Raw genomic sequence first — 18,359 nt, 5'->3', positions numbered from 1 at the left:
CGATTCCATAAGAACTCCTAAATCAAACAAGTCCTCGGAAAAAATACTCATTGAAACAGGAACTTCTTAAAACTTAATTGTATGAACTTATTAAACTATACTTCAATTCATCTGGGCAATAACAGAGCCATTACAAATATATAAAATGAAGGAGAAACATTAACTTATTAAATCATCAGAGGCCCTCAAGAATTTAAATGGCAGCATATTAGATTTTGAATCAGCGAGGAGGTGGGAGGACCAAAAAATTTATAAATGGCAGAGGCTTTAGCATTGAACGAATACTTGTTCAACGCTTAATACAAAAAATAACAACTAAACAGTTCAACTCTCTGCCATAACCTCCACATCTCGTAGTTCATTGTTTCAACAACACTGGACACAAAAGTTTTGAGAGAACCAAAGGTAGAGTAAAAACTTGCGAGCTGCAATTGTTGTGCCGTAAAAAACTAGACATCGCACACTCCCATACCAGGGCCTTAAAAGCACTTCCTGTGTACAATTGATGGGCCAGATTCGTCATACTCTGCCTTTGCGATCCACATCTGCATTCCAAAAGTAAACAATAGAGCTCCATTAGCATTACTAATATAATAATTATAAAGACTCAGCTATTCCCCTAAGGAGAAAAGTAAATCAGAGAAACAGAAAACTATGATTTGTTAATAAGGGTTGGTTAACAAAAATATGGTTCACTCAGTGCTCTCCGAATCATTATTGGTGTCATATATACTAAGATAACATACCTGCTGGAAAGTGCTAAGAGATGCAAGGATGGATCCACCAATCCAGACACTGTACTTCCTCTCAGGTGGAGCAACAACCTTGATTTTCATGCTGCTAGGTGCCAAAGCTGTGATTTCTTTGCTCATTCTGTCAGCAATGCCAGGGAACATGGTAGACCCACCACTAAGAACAATGTTTCCATACAAATCTTTCCTAATATCGACATCACACTTCATGATAGAGTTGTATGTGGTCTCGTGAATGCCTGCAGATTCCATTCCAATCATAGACGGCTGGAAAAGTACTTCTGGGCAGCGGAAACGCTCGGCACCAATGGTGATCACCTGCCCATCAGGCAATTCATAGCTTTTCTCAACAGAAGAACTAGTCTTTGACGTTTCAAGCTCCTGCTCATAATCAAGGGCAATATATGCAAGCTTCTCCTTCATATCCCTGACAATTTCACGCTCAGCTGTGGTGGTGAAGGAATAACCACGCTCTGTCAAAATTTTCATAAGGGCATCGGTGAGGTCACGACCTGCTAAGTCAAGACGAAGGATAGCATGCGGGAGAGCATATCCCTCGTAAATGGGGACAGTGTGACTGACACCATCTCCAGAGTCCAGAACAATACCTGCATGGACGTTCGAGGGAGAAAAATTACAAACAAATAATTGAGAGATGGAAGCCAAAGAAACATTGTACACCCTAAATTAGATGTAACATACAAGTAGAGAAAAAGAAGGAGAGGGGGCCATTGTTGTTGGTATGAACATACAGAAATCATTTTAGTCAACTAACACCTGCGATATAAATTTTTTTTTTTTTAAAAAAGAGGTTTTAGAAGGGAATCCCTTGCTGCAGTAAGAATAAATTTCACCTAAACTATACTGAAAACAGAAATTCCTTCAACCCTATTGGTTTAAACTTGGAAGCACAAAACTATCCTCCCTTATAAACTTATAAAAACCATTTCACTTTTTTTTCAATGCTAAACACAGTGGCACATGCTTTATCTTAGGAACACTTCAATACTGATCACAAATCAATTTGCAAACCAAGCTCTTTGAAATGCTAACTAACAGCATCTTAAACACATTGCATGACTTGATTGGTCCATTTAAGTCATTCACCACAGAGAATCAACCGACTCCGAATAAATTCAAATCCATAACATGCTAAATTATTCAAATTGCTCACCAGTTGTACGACCACTGGCGTAGAGGGAAAGAACAGCCTGGATGGCTACATACATGGCAGGAGTGTTGAATGTCTCAAACATAATTTGGGTCATTTTCTCACGATTAGCCTTTGGGTTCAGAGGTGCTTCAGTGAGTAGAACTGGATGTTCTTCTGGAGCCACACGAAGTTCATTGTAGAAAGTATGATGCCAAATCTTCTCCATATCATCCCAGTTGCTCACAATACCATGTTCAATCGGGTATTTCAAAGTCAATATACCACGCTTAGACTGAGCCTCATCCCCAACATATGCATCCTTTTGACCCATGCCAACCATCACACCTGTGTGACGTGGGCGGCCAACAATGCTAGGAAAGACAGCCCTTGGAGCATCATCTCCAGCAAACCCAGCCTACAAGTTGACATTGCAACATAACCATTATATTTTAAGACTGAAACTGCAGATCATGCACATCTTTGCCAGACAAACATTATACAAAAGGTCAACAGAAAAATTTAGTCAGCAATATTTGGAGTTAAAAGTGTCCTGATGCCATACCTTAACCATTCCTGTCCCATTGTCACACACAAGTGGTTGAATATCCTCAGCATCGGCCATTTTTCTAATACCAGCTGTAGAGACGTATCAACTGAAATATAATGGGACAAAATATGAACACTAGATAAATAAAAACACTACAGAGGTAAAAAAATAAATCATGAATTTCATAAACATACACAAATATTAAGTTTTACACCACTTCATTTAATTTAACACACATAATAATACGATAACCGAAATGATCAACTAGTTCGCACACCAATGGTGGTGAATGTACCTTAATAGATTCTTAGTTTCATCACTTATATAGCAAAACAAATCAAATTTTCATAATTACCGGAATAATTCACAATTCTTGTTGGACGAAGCCCGTACAATAATGAAAGGAAAACAAGAACCACACTGAAAATTCCATCCTAACAGCACTCCATTCGAGTGATATTTCAAAAAAACACGACTTATGCGAAAGGCAATAGTCAATCGAGATAAATTCTTGAATCTAAGCAATTTGTGCGCCTCATTCATTTCACAGCTATACAAAATCTCAAAATTACGTTGCTTTGCATTATTAAATTATGAAATGTTTCATCAAGAACCGAATTCTCTATGAAACAAATTAATAATATATAACAAACAAAATCAGATTGTATATGCCAATGCATTATTCAGAATCCAATAGCCACCTCACAAATCCAAAAGAAACGACAAAATAATTCCAACAAATTCAAATTCCCGCAAATTCACGATCACAGATTAACAATGCAGGCGATCCAAAACAACAGGTCGGCCAAAATTCACAAAATTGCGAACGAAAATGAAACTGTCCTCTATCCAAAACCGTCCCAGAGAAAAACTTGAAATCGGCAATGACGACATTAGATTAAAAAGATTGTTACGCTTTGTTTGGTTGCAAGGAAAGCGTTTGATTTTCTCGGAAAATGAATGCAGAAGAGAGATCTGACCTTTGATTTGGCGTCGACGAAGGAACACTCGGATCTCAACAGCGGTGCGCGCCTTAGGGTTCAAAATTTAGACCTCAAACCCCACCTCAAATTCGCTTTTTAAATCCACCACTCTCTCAACGTTCAATGAGGGCCGTCGGATCTGTTGAACGAGATCTCAGTTCGTGGCGACGCGTGCCCTTCTGATCTGGGGCTCTCCCGTAACTACAGGCTGTTTCAAATGCTTTGTCAATCAATCCAGGTGTTAGGAGGGAGAGCTTTACTTTTTCCAAATTCTTAGTTTCCTTTTGGACCATATTTCTTGGGCTTGGTTTTCTGGGCCTTAAAATACATTAACCCAAATCTCAACTTAAACGCATAAGGCTAACCCAGTTATTAACTGGGGAAAATGAAATTTGGTATAGTGGATTTTGGGCTGATAATTTTTGACATGACTTGTGGATAAGGGGGTTGTGGGAGGGGTTCAATCTCACCATCTAATAAGAGAGAAAATACTGGACTTGAACTTTTATAATAATTGAATGGTTGGATTGAACCCCTCACCAAAATCCCCCATATTGTAGAACAGTGGCGGAGCCAGAAATTCTATCAAGAAGGGTCAATTATAAATAGCTTAGGAACTTAGTTTTTATAGGAAAATATATATATAATTCATTATAATGATTAAATTTCAAATTTACAAATTTAATATTTTAGTAAGTATAACCCAAATTCTAGCAACCTAAAAATAATGAAAGAGTATTAAAAGTTTATTTTAGATAGAATGGGAAAATCAAATAAAATCCATGACACACACATATAAATGACATATGAAGACATGAAAACAAATATAGATCATATTCATGTTCATTGTAGACAATTTACATTTGTGAGAAGGGTCAATATAGTAAATATAGCTATAAAACAACTTGGATAACATAGATAAATATAATATTTTCAAAATATTGAGAAGGGTCAAGTGATCCTTGTGGGCCCTTAATTGGCTCCGCCAATGTTGTAGAAGCTCCTACTCGAACCCAAAACGAAAGTAGTTGATTTTGGGTTGATTATTGTTTGACAAGAATACTATGGCATAACGTAGAATTCTATAGTGAGGGCCTTATAAGGCCCTTAAATGAGGCCATATCTCTTAATCATTAGATCAAATTGATTAGTTGTTTAATCAGCTTGGTTAGTTTGATCTAACTGTTAAGAGATAGAGCCTCATCTAAGGGAATAAGACCCTTACTATAGAATAACTCATGGCATAACTCACTAAACACGAACAATAAACATGTCAGAAGATGACCTAAAAACCTTCATACCTAGTGTCAAAAGCAGACCAAGTCATCAATGAACTCTGTAATACCTTGGTGAAGAAAACATCAACAAGTGAATGGCAATGACCACTCAGCATCCACCTGGACATTTCGAAAAATGTCACCCCTATTCTCCATATCCCCATATGATCTACAAGCACCAATTGATAGAAAAGCCCCCCAATCTAGCAAATCCACCTCTTATACAAATAAATCTAAATAGATCTAAAACCTAAAACCCAAAATTGTAAAAGTAAGCATATCATGGGAAATAGGCACCAGATCTATGAAGATTGATCATAAAACCAGCCACCGAACTGGTATAAATCCCAAAAAACTAGGTAAGAGACAAAACCTTGCAAGATTGCAAGGATGGAAAAACCTAGCACCAAAAGGCTAAGGGAAAAAGCTCTCCACATATAGCGGGGGTAGAGGCCTGATTTATTGTTTCAGATAGGGTAGTTCCAGGGAAAAACCCCTAAAACCAAAGGGGTGATTGTGCTATGGTTTTCTTTTAGGCTTCTCGAGGAAAAGAGTCAAGAAGAAGCAAGAGAAATTAGTCTCTATCTAAATTGTTCTTGATCACTAAAACTGCAAGGCCTTTACCACATTTAATTGATATTACATTTGAAGAAAATGATTCATTTTATTCACTTATTAATGTTGATGCCTAAATTTGGTTCAACAGCGGGACGACCTCTTCAAGATCGAGGTCGGGCAATTTGTCCAAACTAGGTCGGCGTGACCAACCAAATCGTCCTCCAGAACTTGCAAACATAATAGCTACACCAGCTCCCCATCCTTACCCCCGTCCTCGCCCCCATCCCCAATAAGAAATTTCAAGGAATCCCCATTAGGGGGTTGTCTCCCAAACGCTCCCCGAATCCTCGATTTTTTTATTAAGAGAAATATTTACCTTACATTATAACACTTCAATTTCACCTTAAACTATCATTTAACTTAGTTAGATTCAATTGAATTATAAAATTCAACTAAACTAATCCAAATCATCTCAATTTAATTTATTTATTTTAACTTCATATTATCCACACCAAAGTCATCTAAATATAAAATTCAACTCAACGATCATGTAACTTTTTGCTTGTTATTATATTATATATAATTATGAAGTAAAAATAAATATATCACTTATCGCCTCAATTGGGGATTTTTAAAATTCAGGGATCCGCGTACTCGCCTCGAATTTTCCCCTGTTAGGGGCGAGGACCCAATGGGGACCCACCCTGGTAAGGGTTTTTGTCATCCCTACCTCAGACTAGGACTCCCTTTAGATAGTTGTCTTGATGATCTCAAAACATCCTAGCTTCTTTAGTCAGCCTTACCCACATTGGGCCCAAACTCATGGACCAACGGACCTACAAGCCCACCTGAGCTACGATAGGAAAATTATATGACGATCAGGCTCAAGCCTAGCTCGACCACTTGATATATCCAGCTCAGCTTGACCACCTTGACTTGAGCTTAGCTCGATCTCGTGTTTTTGCTTAGCTTGGTCTAAAGGTATTTTACCTCACAAACTATTAATGTGTTTGTATGAGATGTGCTAGCTACAACTATATGACTATTTTTTACGGCTTATAAGTGATATGTTCAGCTTAGAAATAAAGGAAACTTACTTTTAAGCTTTTGTTCATAACGTACGTGGGTGAGCCTAAACAAAACAAGATTATCAATAAATTGAGTTAATATTGGGTTAGTTGAGAAGCTTAATTAAATGAATTATATTTGAATCCAATCATATTTGAATCGACTATTTTTGACACAAACACGATCCATTAATTCGAATTGACACCCTAACTAATGGAAGAGGGGGGAACAAGTTGTACAATGTGATTCCTCGTTTGCCTTCTACCTACTAGCAATACTTCCAATGTATATATATGTGGTAGGGTTTGGCTGCAGGCACACCAACTTTTGGCCTCACTATATAATTACCCAGCTTCAAAACTCCCCCATCTTTTTCCCACATCCTAATCTTCCCTGCAGAAAGCTGTGGGCAAGTCATCAAGAGCAAATATCTTTCTTATTTTTTTAGTGTAGGAAACAAAAGCGCGCGAAAAGAAAGGAGGAAAAAAGGGTTGAAAAATAGGAGGGGGTTGAGATGATTGTGAGAGCTGGGACATGATGATCGAAGATGGAAGGGGGAAGCAAAATGATTAGGCATGAGCATGAGAAGCAATTATGTGCCATGAGAGTTTGTGTGTAATGTACTCTATCTTTACTTTTTTATATATATTATATTATATATTTTAGCTTCTTACCCCACGTTATCATAACATGCTAATCCTTTCCATCACCACAATAATCATAGATTAATATATTAGTTAATTAAACAACCTAAACCCGGAAAACAATAAAGAAAAAGCTAATTGTACTTCTGGAACATTTATTTGGGACTATTTTAATTAATAAGTTTTATGCATACATTTATCCTATGTTAATTAATAAACTATTAGTCTGGATTATACATCATATGATTGCATATTCTCAGTGAGAAAATAAACATTTCTGAATATCCTTCCTTCCTCATGAGTCATCAGCAGTTCTTTCTTTTATTTTATTTTTATTAGAATTCAAGAATATTATTATTTATTTTTGAGTTTTTACTATTAAACCTGCATAAATGTTACAAATAAACCTGTGGCGGCAAGGGATTTATATGTTCGGATAGTACTAATAAAAATATAAACGTATTATAACACGAATGAATTGGTAACACAATGTGGCATCGTTAAACTCGACTAACACCAATGTAACACAGATGTGTGATTGCGTGGTGCTATAGTCCTACGCGAAGAAGATGAAATTGTGTGTAACTAATTAAGAATGTAATTAATTGGATACATTGAAGGCAAACTATAGACCTCCAAAACATGAGCCACGAGCCTTGTCCTCAAATTTGGACCCCGTTATATTATGATGTCCAAGATGCGGTGAAACCCAAGCAATCCAATTGGGTCCCCTACTTTGCAGACATTTATATCGTTAATTTGTCGTCTCATGAGAAATGCACACATGGCATATTTCTACTCACTCTAAGTGTTTTTCTCTTCTATTATTATTTTTATAAATAAATAAATAAAACAAAGTTGTTTATAAATTTAACCAAATCGATCAGAAATTGGGTCTTCCAGGGGCCGGCATGGATCCGAAATTCCACCATGGAATGAAGAATCCAAGGCCATAATTCTCCATGCATGATGCCACTCCACAATATGGCCTGCAGTTGGTAAGGGGGACCCATCATGTGCAAGCAACCTCATATAATGCAGCCAAGGCAGCCTTCTCTCTCTCTCTCTCTCTCTCTCTCTCTCTCTCTCTCTCTCTCTCTCTGTGATGAAAAAATAGTCTCCTGCAATGTATGCAGTGGTCACCGCTTGGCCCATGAATCCGAGGAAATTACATGGGGGCTCACAGATTATGTTTTTCTCAATCATTTGGTTTTGGATTAGCGTAGAATTTTAGATTCACTAATTCCTTTCACTTGAAATTAGTAAATAAGAGATCAGAGAGAAGGTTAAAAATCTAACTTTGTTTTTATCAAAGAAGAATAACTTCATTAGCTGAAAGAAACAACAATAAAATATATGATGAAAAAAACGAGTGATCTCATTAAAACTTTGACCTTAAAAATTCACACAAGAAGAAAATTCGGTAAAAAAAAAAGTACCACAACATTCATTTCAGCCTAAACCCTTCAGCCATCCAGCAAATCGAACTACGCCAGAAGATGAGCCACACCTTACCTTATTAAAAAGGCAATGCCTCTTCTGAGTGATTTTTAATAATTTAGTCGTATTTATCCTTTTAAAATTGTAAGAGATTTCAAATTCAAGTTCAGTTTCCCTCGTTGAATTAAAAAAACAAAAACAAAATCATATTGAGAACACGACAAATGCTTGTAATAGATGTTTAAACAACTTTTCAAAAAAAAAAAAATGGAGATGATTTTGGTTAATTTTTTTCAAGAGTAGATGATTTTGGTTTAAAAAGAACATAAAAGGACGTCAAAAGCTGGATTTCTCTCACACAACTTCTTCTACCTACTACGTTCAACCAATCCCCCACCACCCAGAGATATGTTCGCCACAATATATATTATATAACCCACCCCCCATGAGGTTCATACAATTGTTTATATAACCCACCCTGTATATATATATGATATGCAGTACACATTGACAGAGGCTCAAGACACCTCCGATTCCCTTAAGGTACTCCATACAAAAAACATTGTCACAAGCTGCGGTTGTCATAATCCTTCCGTCTCAGGATCCATAATCAAATCCCTAGAAAATAAAGAGGAATTCATGGAATCCCTTATATAACCCAATTCAACACAACCTGGTTTGGACGGAACTATCTCTCACCCGTTGTTTGGTGAATTTATAAGTTATTAAATTGGATAATATGGGAACATAGTGTGTTTTTCGAGTTCCACAAAGAATGGTGAGATTCATAAAGATGAATCAATTCCAATATAATCCAAGCCAAGCCACCATGAGTCCGCACATTAGTTCGGAATTTGGTTCGAGTTGTCACTTGTGAATCGGGAATGAATTCTTCAAAAGAGCAGTCACTAAGAAAACTCGATGCAATCTATAACTTATATAAAAGTTTAATACACACGACGGATGTGAAAGGACTGCCATATATGAAAGGAAAGCAAACAACGCAGTTTCATAGCTCATTATTCTGAATGATTCGCTATTAATTAAGGGCCGCATGCCAGTAAAGGCATTTTTGCCTTTTTCATCACCATCAACTTAATTATACCAAACACATAAATAAATGGCAAAATTCTACACCTAGAGATAGGTAAAAACCAAAAGAAAAATTAAATAAGTTTCAAATATAAATATATAAATGCCAGCAGGGAAAGCTCAAACTGGTTGTTATACCTGTACAACAACACAACGTGCATGGTGTGGAGCTGATTTCGCCATGCATGGTGGTGGAGCAAATAAAACAATGAATAAATTTGCATATGGCCTGAGTGTCAGCCCATTATATACACATTATATAATATATGATATATATATTTATATATAATATATACATATAGACAGAGACATATTAATATGTAGTTATTCTTGCGCCGGACATTTAAATAAGAACCGGCTTCGTATGCGTCCATGGAGAAAAAAAAATATTCTCGGGAAAGTTAGGTTAGAAAAAGAAAACGCAAGAAGAAAAGTTCCTTTTTCTTTCGAAACAAACAGTCACTATCCGACAGAAATTCTTCCAAAATATCGCGAGAAGACGAGAGAGAGGACAAGAACAAATGGAAAACATGCACGTTAAAATGGGATCAGATCATATGGTTTCGCTGTAGTAAACCACGTGAAGAGATGCATCAAAGTTCGTCCAAATCAGAAATAAAGCGATCCCTTTTTTCCTAAACCAGATTTTATTGTGGTTATTTTAACGGCTGACCTCTGTGCTTCCTTGAGGGAAAAAAAAAGTGACCCCACTCTCTCCCTGTTAGAGTAGAGCAACATAAGAGAGAGAGAGAGAGAGAGAGAGAGAGAGAGAGAGAGAGAGAGAGAGAGAGAGAGAGAGATGTTGATGTGTTGAGAGGTGTATATTTGCTGCATTGGATCCTTCGCCGAAGTAGTGTTTTGAAAGCTTCCCAAATTCTCTCTCTCTTTCTCTTTCCTTATTTCTTTCTGTGTATGTTTTCTTGAGGGGGGCTAGAATCCAAAGAAGCTGATAGAAAAGGTGCATGGAGATTTGGAGATAATATTTCTGGTTCATCAATCCCATTTAAAAACCCGTGTTGCCTTGTATTTTTTCCCTTTGTTTTGTTGGTGGTTCTCTTTTTCCAAATCTCATTCATTCTGTCATTGAATTAAAACCCTTTTTATGTACACGTACACCTTCTCCAAGTCAATTCCATTAATCATGGATGGCGAGACAAATATTAGCCCTCCTCCAACTTCTCAAATATTGGTTTCTCAGAAAAATCGTGGCCCTCTGAGCTCCATGGATTTCAATTTCTTGGTTAGGCCCACGTTGGATTTCCATCGCCACGAGTGCCAAACGTCACGTTGCAAAGACAAAGAAGAAGATGGAGGCCAATTACAAAGCTCAGAAGAGAAGCAAGAAGACAACTTCGACATGTTTGTTTCGTCTTTGAAGGTCCAAATTCCATCGGCAGGAGAATTCTGCAGGCTCCTCCAGCAAGACGATAACGTTGATGGCGTTGTGGATGATGAAGGGTTGAAGACTCCTACATCTTTGGATCACAAAATAACAGTGAACCTCCAGTGTCCACCTGCGCCAAGAAAACCCAAGTCACTTCCGCTAAAGAAGCGAAAAGGAGCTGGCCATCCCAGAATTTTACTCCATCTATCGAGCGAGATCGAATCACTGTTTCCTCCAGTGGATGATCTTCTTGCAGATGTTCATGTCGGTGGTAAGATTAAGAAGAAACTTAGAGTGTAGGAGGCTAAAAAATCAAGGCATATGGTGATCAGCTTGATCTCTGAATATGTGGAACCAAATTTACATTTTATACCAATTAATGGAATATTTGGTGATCAATGTTATAGCTGTGTACTCTTCTCCATTTTCATGTGTAGTGTTCAGGTTTCTCAGTTGATCTCATCAAATTCATCTTCTTAATTAATTTCCCTTTTTTTTTTCTTTTTTTGGGACAATGGGAAATTGGCCCAGATCTGAATCAGATTATGTAACTTCTGTAATTTATCAAGGATGAATTTTGCATAGGGTTCCATTCCATTAATAATATATAGGCCCCCAAGTTTTTTACTTTGAATCCAGGTGTTATATAATTGTAGTACTTTGTAATGGAGGTGAAATAATGTGTCTTGACAGAAGCACTGTTCACAAAACTGAAAGGAATTGATAATCTCTCTCTCTCTCTCTCTCTCTCTCTCTCTCTCTCTCTCTCTCTCTCTCTCTCTCTCTCTCTCTCTCTGTGTAGTTTCTATAGAATGGCGATTGGATGGCATTGACTTTCTTAATTTGTTTGGAAATGGAGTGGCCTGCACTGTCTTGTCCAAGAGATGCAAACATCCTTAGCCTGCATTGTTTTTACCAGAGGTGAGCAAACCCATTTGGTATATTCCTCCATTGATGACGTGACAGAAAAATATCCAATAACAGCTAGCAATAATAATCAAATACTCTCTCTCTCTCTCTCTCTCTTCAAGGAGGCCTTGATTGGCCCCTACCTTCTCTTAATGTTGGGGTCTCTTTTGCAGCTCCCACCACAAGTACATCAGCCTTTTACTTGACAACCAATTGAATATGTCCATAAATTATTGCAGCATGCAACCAGAATGCATTCTCCAACTATCAATTCCATCTAACTAATTCTTCCATTTCCCTCCCAAAACCCCAAATTAATGGATAATGGGTTGAATGGTAGGTAGCAAGATAAGCTCTGTTTGTAGTGTGTGTGTGTGTGTGTTTTCAAATTTTTATTATTTCAATATATATAGCACGAGGAATTTTGGTTTGATGCATAATACATGCTTTCTTTTCCTTTATTCTGTTGGTTTTGGAATATTTTAGATATAAGTTCAAGGTAGAAGGTTTATTGAAACTTGAAACCAACTCTAAAATAATCCAACTCTCGCTTGTTGATGAATTTGAGAGATCTACTCAATCCTTGATTCTTCTTGAAAGATGGAAACTCTGCTACTAGTTGAACTAATTTATACATGTTGATGGTTTACTATAAATTAAGGAGAGATGTAAAACTATTTGATCCACAATTAGTAACAAGTTGACCTTAATTACATATTGGACAGAATTGTCGTATTTGAGCTAGAGATGGGTTGAAGATCTTTCTCCCAAATTTTGTGTCTGGTTACAAGGATTAAAAAATGATTAGTCTAATTAATCCATGTTTGCATAAAGAAAACAAAGAAGCAATGCGGTCCACTTGGTGGATTTCGAAGATCAACCTACCTACCCAAGGACATGTTTTACATCCATGATTATAATTAAGCTTGTCATCGGTGTTGTTTTTTACGATAATCATTCCAAGCTCTCACACTTACAATTCTAATGAGAGGTCATTTTAATTATTGTTTTCACTCCTATTTTGGATGATGATAGATTAGGCCGGACATTGGCCCGAAGTATTTTTTGTTAAATCTTTTTTTGGTTTTTTTTGGTTCGTCCGCCTTGTAACCCAAAAAATAAGAAAAAAAATGAAAACCAAATTGTGGTAAACATATTGATGTTTATGTGTACTGACTTCCTGCAGAGAGGTACCCTACTGACACCTCTCTCTCTCTCTCTCTGTGTTTTGTTTTTTCTTTTTGAAATTGAAATTAAGAAGAAATATTCCTGAAATATGAAAAATATCAATTCGTGCAGGTGTTGATGGAGTTAAGGAAGTCAGTTCAGTACGTATGTAATTGGAATTTGGATGTTTTATCTGTTTTTTTGGGAGTTGGAATTATGTGGGAACTTTCCTTGTATGTAAGTAACTCATATATATTTACACACACGCATAAAAAAAATTATTACTTTGTGTCTTCCTGTATAGGGCCAAACCAATTGAAGCTATGAGACTGAGGTGTCTGAATTTCAGTAGGTTAGGATTTGGTGGTACCGTTGCTGCATGCAGGTACAAAAAGCCAGCCATTTCTATCTACTACATCTGCTTAGCTACATGTCAAATTGAATTGTCATGGGCCGACTGGTTTCCTGCAGCAACTTGCAGTGCCCTCTTGCAATATATAAAAGCCACAAACGTGATAAATGCAGTTTTGCTAGCTAGATAATGAGTGAAATTAACTTGCATTCATCCCGTCCTTCTCTATCACTTAATATGTGAGGAGAGAGATAAAGAGAGATAAGGAGAGAACGGTAGGTATAATCCGGGTGTATGCAAGTTTCCATATCTCATCACTCTCTATCATTTTTTTTTATGTCATTGATCACATAATGAGATAGATAAATAAAGACTTGTAGGTATCCGGGTGTATGCAAGTTTTCATATCTCGTCGCTCTCTATCGTTTTCTTGTGTCACGTAATGAGATAGATAAATAGAGACTTATAGGTATCCGTTGTATGCAAGTTTTTGTCTTAGCTAAGATAAGGTGGTCTATAACTGCAGTGATTGATGTAACACAATGATTGAAGAACCCCTCCTATACCCAAAAAGAAAAGAAGTTATTACTTAATAAGGAATAATTTAAAGAAAATATTAAAACAAGATTGTCAACTCGAGCTCTATAAATTTTGTGGTTTTGCCTATAGTTGCCTGCTCATAGACAACTGATCACTTCATTTCGAACGTGCATCTTGCGTTAGGAGTCGTTAATACTATTTAGTCTAATATCCAGAAGATAAGAGCATTTTTCTTGAAATGCGCTCTTGGTTTTAGGAGTCGTTAATTCAGCTGAAGATCCACCATCCAACTGCAAAAAGAAGTGCCAAAAGTTTTCAAGTAAGCCCAAACTAGTTGTCGTTAATGGGCTAAACTTCTGCAGCCACAAGGAAGCAACTTGTCTTATACCAAAACAACCAAGAAAAACTGGGCTTTGGTTGAATAAGATCTCTGGTTTGGGGTTTTAAGGATCAAAGCAAGCATACACCTGCTCTTTCTAAAAGCCCTGTCTCGTCTTTTTCTTTTTCGTCAACAAAGCCCTGTCTCGTCAATCATACTTTACAGGAAAATTCTGGAGCGATTTGCGATTACGGGTCCTTCTGGTGGGGAGATGCTACAATTAGGGGATGTGGGTGGTTGAGGTGGTTGAGTGAGGGGTTCAATCCGTAAACTATATTCTGATTTGCATTTTAGTCAATGAATTCAATTATGTAGTCCTTAAACTCTATTATGAGTGGCATTTTAGTCAATTTCCTTCATTTGTGTCAATTTGAGCATTTATTTGAGGGGTAAAACGGTCAACGTTGGTCTCCTTTTTTTCCTTCATTGGTCTAACTAACTATAGTTTTCCTCCAAATACACAGCTTACCTTCAAAGATCGTTATCATTTGTGCTAGAGACCAAATGACCGAGGGAACTAGCGGACTCAGAAATTTTTTAGCGGAGATGCAATATTGATTAAGTATGAAAAATAGTTTTTCGGAATAATCATTTTCTCAAGATAATTTTTGGCGGCTTTTGTTCTATACACATCAAATAAGAAAACTTGATTTTATGGGATTTTAGTATGAAGTATATATTGACTTAATGAGCCATCATTTTTAGCCTAAATCGTATTTTGCACTAAAACCGAATTTTCATATTTTGATTTGGTGGGAATTTGATTTTCTAATATTTTTATTTGAATCCAAATGGGGGATACTTCTTTGTTTACATTGTAAACTTAAGTAAATGGAGTAATACAAAAATAAATAAAAGTAAAATGACAAAGACATTTACTTAAATGTTGAAGATGGAAATAAGGTAATCTGTACACCAGTTGAGCAAAGGGCAATTTCAAGCATCTACAATGGTTTTTCCAGCGAAAGGAGGTGCAGCTGCACCTCTTTGCGCCTTAGTAGGTCCGCATCTGATCGAGGGGTTTACCTTAGTGGTGAGGTCCCTCCCCCTTTCCCCATTATTCACCCGTTCGAATCCCAGAATAAATGCCCCCCTCCCCAATCCATTGTATCTATCACTAATTCTAAAAATATAAATAAATAAATTTAGAGACAAAAATGCAAATCTAGCTCTATTTCAAAAACATTTGATATAATTGATGTTAAGAGGTTGATAAATGCTCTTGCTGTGGACAGCTGGATCATGGAATAGAATACTAACGCATGGTGAACGTTTTCACCCCCACAAAAGGAGGAGATATGGGAAAAGCAACAGGTCATACTGCGTGGGCCCAGTTAGTAAAAGTTTGGGCTTGGCCCCACGACAAAAGGGGCTTGTGGGCCAAAAGAAATGGAACACTCAATGGCAGTGTGTGACCGTTGTATCCAGCAAAATAAAAGTCTCTCTGTTTTTCCAAATGAATATATGCTCCAGTTGATCTCTACAATCTTGACTAATCATAAGTCAGTATATTTAAAGATTAATGAAGAACACTACAATGGAGAGTTTGTTAATGTTCTTTGTTACAAGAACACTGTTTCACTCCTTACATGTAGGGTTTCATTCCCACTCCTTGGCAACTATGAACGTATACATAAATAATTGATTAAAAATAATAAAGAAATAAAATTATATTCCAATAGCAATACAGAGAGGGAAAATGTAACTGTTTATTGTATTAATCTATTTGTAGGGAAGGGTGTGGGGTATATTTTTATATCATTTTATAGAGCAGCTTCTGAACCTTTCTTGGATTTATGCTTTTGTTTAGTCTTGATTTTCATTTTCTTAGTACAAAATGATTCTGTTTTCTCTTTCTAGTCAACACTCAACAAAACCCAAGAAAAGCAGAGAAACAGTGCTAACAAATGATTACCCGTCTTACTTTGGATCTCCTCCTCCTTGCTATTTACTCTCTCTCTCTCTCTCTCCTTCTAATGTACAGGTGATGTTCTTAATCTCCTGTGCATAGAGATGACCTCTATATAGAGTTACCCAATTACCAATTCACCTCAGTCATCTCTGAGTCACTGCAAGTCCCTTGTGCTTATCTACAATGCCAATTAAGGAAATGACAGTTTCATTTACCTGAGGTGACCTCATTGAACTTCACCAAAGCCAAATCAGTCACAGGAGCAGCACAAGTGCTTTTGGCCCCTGTCAAGCATGGCTCAACAGGTACCGCTTTGTCTTCTATCTCATTCTCCTTGGATTTTTGCCCCTCTGGGTTCAACACTAGCTCTGATTCATTTGTTTTTCTTACTAAATTTCTTTGGCCGGTGGATATGTTTATTATTTGCTATAATGTTTCTGGCTTTGTGGGTCTATTCTTATCACATTGCTCAGTCATGTTGATTTTGTCATTTTTTGTTGGAGGCTTATGCATAATTGATGATTTTCCTGACTGATATGATTGTAGGAGGAAGGCTGGCCTCTGGGTTTGCAGCCAATGCATGTGAGAGTTGGGTTGGCTCAAAACAATGAGTTTTCTGGTTCAGTGTCATTCAACACTTTACTCACTGGTTCTCCAACTTCCTCTACAGATTCCTCTTCAGATCTAGACACAGAGGTCAGTATAAATTACAGTTATTTAAGGTATAAGTTTTCTCATATATACTAGTCTTGTCTTTGATGGTTCATTTGGGATTTTGTAGTGAAACAGGTCATACATATAGGCACAGGATTAATTAGTTTGTGTGTATTTGTATATTATATGTATATTTGGTCTGAAAATGATTGGTATATACTATTTGCAGTACCTTCTGTTTTGTTTCTTTCAGCTTGTTTTCTTCATGGACAAAATATGCTTGAATGAAAGCTGTTTTTTTTTATCATTTCTTTTGGCAGATTTTGAAAAAGAAAAGAATTGAGAATTGATTTTGAAATTGAAATAGAACTGAAAATGCCATTTAATTTGTCTGTTTGTTGTAATGGTAACCCTCCCTAATGACTTGAAATTTAGGCTGTTCCTACACTTTCAGTAGGACTGTTAAGTTAAAATTGACCCCTGAACAGTACTATTAGCATCAGTCAGAATTGGCTCTGAATGAATGGTCTTATTGATGACATAGTGGGCAAGACTATTGCAATTTGTATGGTAGTGTTATCAAATAAAAATAGTACATATGTACAGTTGTTTACTATATGCTGAAAAAAAAGGCCCTCAAATGGTCTGCTCAGCTGCAAACTTAACAATTCTAAGTGTTTGATGTCAGTTTAATCTTGAGAATTAGTGTTAATTTCTTGAACAAATTGGTGAAGGAGGGTGTGCTGATATGTTTACATGTTAATTTCTTTGGTGGGTTGCAGTCCACAGGGTCTTTTTTCCATGACAGGAGCATTACACTTGGGAGCCTTATTGGAATCAATAACATTCTAGAGCTATCAAGAAGATCACTGAGGGGAAGAAAAACTGATCAGGTCTGTAAAGACAGGAAGAGCAACAACACCACCAAGTTCAGATTGTGTTTTTTCTCTTTATGTTCCAGGGACAGTACAGATGGTGAGATTGTGAACAAAAACAACCATCCTCCATCTCTTGGTCACTTCCTTGCAGTGGAGAGAAGAGCAGCCAATGAAAATTATAGAGAAAACCCACCAATTTATGGACCAGATGATGAGGTTGCTTTAGCTGATCATCAGCCTGCTACACAACCCAACTCACTGTTTGTTGATGGTCAAGTTGCTCCTCCTCAATCTAGTCCATGGCTTGGTTCAGATAATGTTGACCAGAGAAAACCAGTTCTGTTTTCATGCATGTGCGGTGGGCAACTCTCCAATTGACCAAAGAATATATTCATGTTTCTCAGTCTGTATTTTTTTTTATTTTGGTGTCTTAATCAGAATTTCATGTTATTGGAAGACATAAAGAGGTCAATTGACAATTCCAGTGCAGCCATTGCCGTTTAAGCAAAATGTATCACATTAAGCAAATTTTCATACCAGTAGCTAGCATTTGGGATAATAAATCTTCTTCTGTGATATGTGTGTTAGTATAAAGATGCAAACGTTCATGATTTGAAGTTCCAAAAGGATGGTGACAAAGATCCACGCCTGCTGGGGCCAAAACTGTGCT

The 18,359-nt window shown here is 36.9% G+C and overlaps 3 protein-coding genes across 3 annotated transcripts; 2 read left to right on the top strand and 1 right to left on the bottom strand.

Moving 5' to 3' along the window:
• Nucleotides 1-141: 141 nt before the first annotated feature.
• Nucleotides 142-3,624, bottom strand: LOC110768814 (actin). Its single transcript, XM_021972676.2, has 5 exons — nt 3,433-3,624; nt 2,468-2,558; nt 1,927-2,320; nt 747-1,360; nt 142-545 (listed from the first exon to the last, which is right to left on the bottom strand). The coding sequence occupies exons 2-5, from the start codon at nt 2,525-2,527 to the stop codon at nt 480-482; spliced, it is 1,134 nt and encodes a 377-aa protein (XP_021828368.1). The 5' UTR covers nt 2,528-2,558; nt 3,433-3,624; the 3' UTR covers nt 142-479.
• Nucleotides 3,625-10,284: 6,660 nt separating this feature from the next.
• On the top strand, nt 10,285-11,532 carry LOC110768716 (uncharacterized). The gene has a single exon (XM_021972562.2). It carries the CDS (start codon nt 10,617-10,619, stop codon nt 11,196-11,198), a length of 582 nt encoding a protein of 193 aa, XP_021828254.1. The 5' UTR covers nt 10,285-10,616; the 3' UTR covers nt 11,199-11,532.
• A 4,556-nt stretch (nt 11,533-16,088) lies between these two features.
• LOC110768752 (uncharacterized protein At3g17950) lies at nt 16,089-18,267 on the top strand. Its single transcript, XM_021972602.2, has 3 exons — nt 16,089-16,462; nt 16,704-16,853; nt 17,594-18,267. Exons 1-3 carry the CDS (start codon nt 16,451-16,453, stop codon nt 18,065-18,067), a joined length of 636 nt encoding a protein of 211 aa, XP_021828294.1. The 5' UTR covers nt 16,089-16,450; the 3' UTR covers nt 18,068-18,267.
• The last annotated feature ends 92 nt before the right edge of the window (nt 18,268-18,359 follow it).

Source organism: Prunus avium, chromosome 6, assembly GCF_965620075.1.
Source record: "Prunus avium chromosome 6, drPruAviu1.hap1.1, whole genome shotgun sequence".
Lineage (NCBI taxonomy): Eukaryota > Viridiplantae > Streptophyta > Magnoliopsida > Rosales > Rosaceae > Prunus > Prunus avium.
The sequence above is the reverse complement of the archived record's forward strand: the minus strand, read 5'-3'. Positions and strand labels throughout refer to the sequence as shown.